The 3,006-nt window shown below is 33.7% G+C and overlaps 1 protein-coding gene across 1 annotated transcript; it reads left to right on the top strand.

Annotated features, from left to right (window-relative positions):
- Positions 1–228: 228 nt before the first annotated feature.
- LOC139872427 (protein indeterminate-domain 14-like) lies at positions 229–2,640 on the top strand. Its single transcript, XM_071860301.1, has 3 exons — positions 229–598; positions 832–1,231; positions 1,869–2,640. Exons 1-3 carry the CDS (start codon positions 385–387, stop codon positions 2,536–2,538), a joined length of 1,284 nt encoding a protein of 427 aa, XP_071716402.1. The 5' UTR covers positions 229–384; the 3' UTR covers positions 2,539–2,640.
- Positions 2,641–3,006: the final 366 nt, after the last annotated feature.

Genomic DNA, 3,006 nt, shown 5'->3' on the forward strand with positions numbered 1-3,006 from the left:
TTATATATAAAATAAAAAATGAGTGATTTTGTTTGTTTTTTGTGTCATGTGGTGGGGATGTTTTTTGGTTAATTTCCTCTGCCTGTTTGCTTTGTTGTGGGCTCATTCTCATGTCATGTGATTAGATCATGTCCCACTCCCTTCTATCCTTCTCCATCTAATCTTAAACCCCACATTTCATTCATAAACACATAGATACACACACAACACACACACACAACACACACACACACACAGTTACAAGCTTTATATAGAAGACTTAGTTCAACCTTACCTGCTCATGGTGGGGGGTCAATGAACAAAAAAGCAATGAAACCTCACTTAAAAAGCTATCTAGCTAGTAAAAGTTTTGCTTTTTAGGTTAATATTTTGAACCAACCATGTATGCCCACAACTAAAAGGATTCTTGTTAGATTTATAGCTTCATCTATAAGACATATGCACACAAAAAAACCACTACAAATGTTAGATAACCTCAACCACTTCACTACGGCATCCGGCCCGTCATCGTCCGCCCCTTCTTCGTCCTCAGATCTCTTCATTTCCCAAGATAATGGCCTTCCGAACAAGCGAAAAAGGCGTCCGGCCGGTACTCCAGGTACCGCATACGTAACCTGATTAAGTAACAATAAACGGATAAGATTTTTCCTGTTCAGCCTACTCTTTTGCACTGAATTCGATGTAATCAAGAAAAAAAAATCGAATTCATTGCTTCTTGATGATCAAATTCGATACCAATATCTGGTATAGAATTTGATCAAGATTAATTAGTTAACGTTTAGATAAATTGTTAAAACATGTTTTAATAAATTGAAACCTAATCATTTGTAGATCCGGATGCTGAAGTTGTAGCGTTGTCTCCAAAAACTTTACTTGAGTCAGATCAGTATGTTTGTGAGATCTGCAACCAAGGGTTTCAAAGGGATCAAAATCTACAAATGCACCGTAGACGTCACAAGGTTCCATGGAAGTTGTTGAAAAGAGACTCACCAGAGATCAAGAAAAGGGTTTTCGTGTGCCCCGAACCGAGTTGCTTACATCATGATCCATGTCATGCTCTTGGTGACTTGGTTGGAATCAAGAAACATTTTAGAAGAAAACATAGTAATAATAAGCAATGGGTTTGTGAAAAATGTTCAAAAGGTTATGCAGTTCAATCTGATTATAAAGCTCATCTTAAAACATGTGGTACAAGAGGTCATTCTTGTGATTGTGGTAGAGTTTTTTCCAGGTTAAAAGTACTTACCTTTTTTATATTTTGTGTTACATACTTTCATCTTCTTGATTTGTTATTTTTGGGTATTTAGAGTACTCTTTCTAGATCATAGTCAAACAAGATATGACCTTTCATCATCATCATTTATGTTTTTCTGCTACATAAATTTCAGCATCATTCATTCAGTCAGAATTTAAAGGAATACTATATGTTATTTTCAGAAAATGTTGGATTTTTCTGTTTATTCTATTAAATTCCTTTCAAGTTTGAACATATGTGAAATAATAACAATAAACATATACTATTATCTATCTCTAATCCTAGGATCTTTTTATCTTTGGTAAATATAATTATAATAATAGCATTATAAGACTAATATGACTTCATTTCAACTTTTTGTTTGCTTAGGAGGTTGTTAGCTAATGATTATTTAATGTATCAAGACAAAGATCAAAGCATGTATATCATAATCTTCTAAAAAACGCATATGCTCCATTACATCATATTTTATTATTTGATTTGATAGTTGTTAGCACTACACAATTAGTAACCACCTTGAGTTCTTAAATAGTAATCAATCTTAGTTAATTTGTTTTTTCTATCTTAATTATCCACCTTTTGAATTGATCTAGCTATTTGTTTTTGTTTGTAGAGTTGAGAGTTTTATCGAGCACCAAGACGCGTGTACCATTCGCCAAACCCAACCCGACGTACCACCATTTCAGGTGCCCGCGTGTTCATCTCGCACAAGTCCATCTAATGAAATCAAGAATTTCAATTCCATACCAACAATGTCGAGATTAATGCCACATCAGCAACAACCTCCAGTACAAACAACATTTTCGCGTACTCAAGAAGATATTCAAAAGAATTTGGAACTTCAACTCTTACCATCACTATCACTTTATGATCAACAAAACAACAACAACAACAATAATAATAATCAAACACATTTGAATCTTTCAATAGGAAATGGGCAAAACTTGAATAAGCAAGAAGAAATGAGGATAGCTATGGCAGATAAGGCATTTGCGGACGATGCTAGGAAACAAACAAAGAAGCAAATTGAGATGGCTGAAATGGAGTTTGAGAATGCAAAGAGAATAAGACAACAAGCTCAAGTGGAGTTAGAAAGGGCTAAAGTTCTTCGAGAACAAGCGACTAGAAAGATCAGTTCGATTATGTTAGAGATAACTTGTTATTCGTGTAGGCAACGATTTGAAGGTTCGAGTAGTATTGGTTTATTACCAACTATGGCTGATGAGACCTCTATTACCCCAAGTTACATGTCTTCAGCTTTAACAGAAGGTGAAGGAGATTAATTAGTACTAGTAGTATTAAAAAAAAAATTAAAATTATTATTGTCATCCGCTGCATGTATTTCTGTTTATAAGTGATTTCTTTCATGTTTTGCATTTTACTTTGGAAAGAAAATAAAGAAAGGATTAAACTTTATGTATTATCCTGATCATATTTGCATTCTTTCGATTATTTGTTCCTTTTATACAGTTTTTCATATCAACTAATTGCCTTGATCTGCTGGTTAATTAAAAGTATATTGATTATAATATTGAATGGTATTCCCCATTATTTCATGTTTAGTTCAGCATTGATGAGTGCATTTTAACATAGAAAATGGTTTAGATTCACTATAGTGTTATTGCTATATAGTACGTAAATATTATACGGAGTATCTGTTAAATATGTTATGTTATCACCTACCAATTCAGCGGCCTTTGTTCCTGAATGGTGTTGCAGCTGCCTTTGACGTTCTTCCAAAGATTTGATGT

The sequence above is a fragment of the Rutidosis leptorrhynchoides genome, chromosome 10 (assembly GCF_046630445.1).
Source record: "Rutidosis leptorrhynchoides isolate AG116_Rl617_1_P2 chromosome 10, CSIRO_AGI_Rlap_v1, whole genome shotgun sequence".
NCBI classification, from domain to species: domain Eukaryota; kingdom Viridiplantae; phylum Streptophyta; class Magnoliopsida; order Asterales; family Asteraceae; genus Rutidosis; species Rutidosis leptorrhynchoides.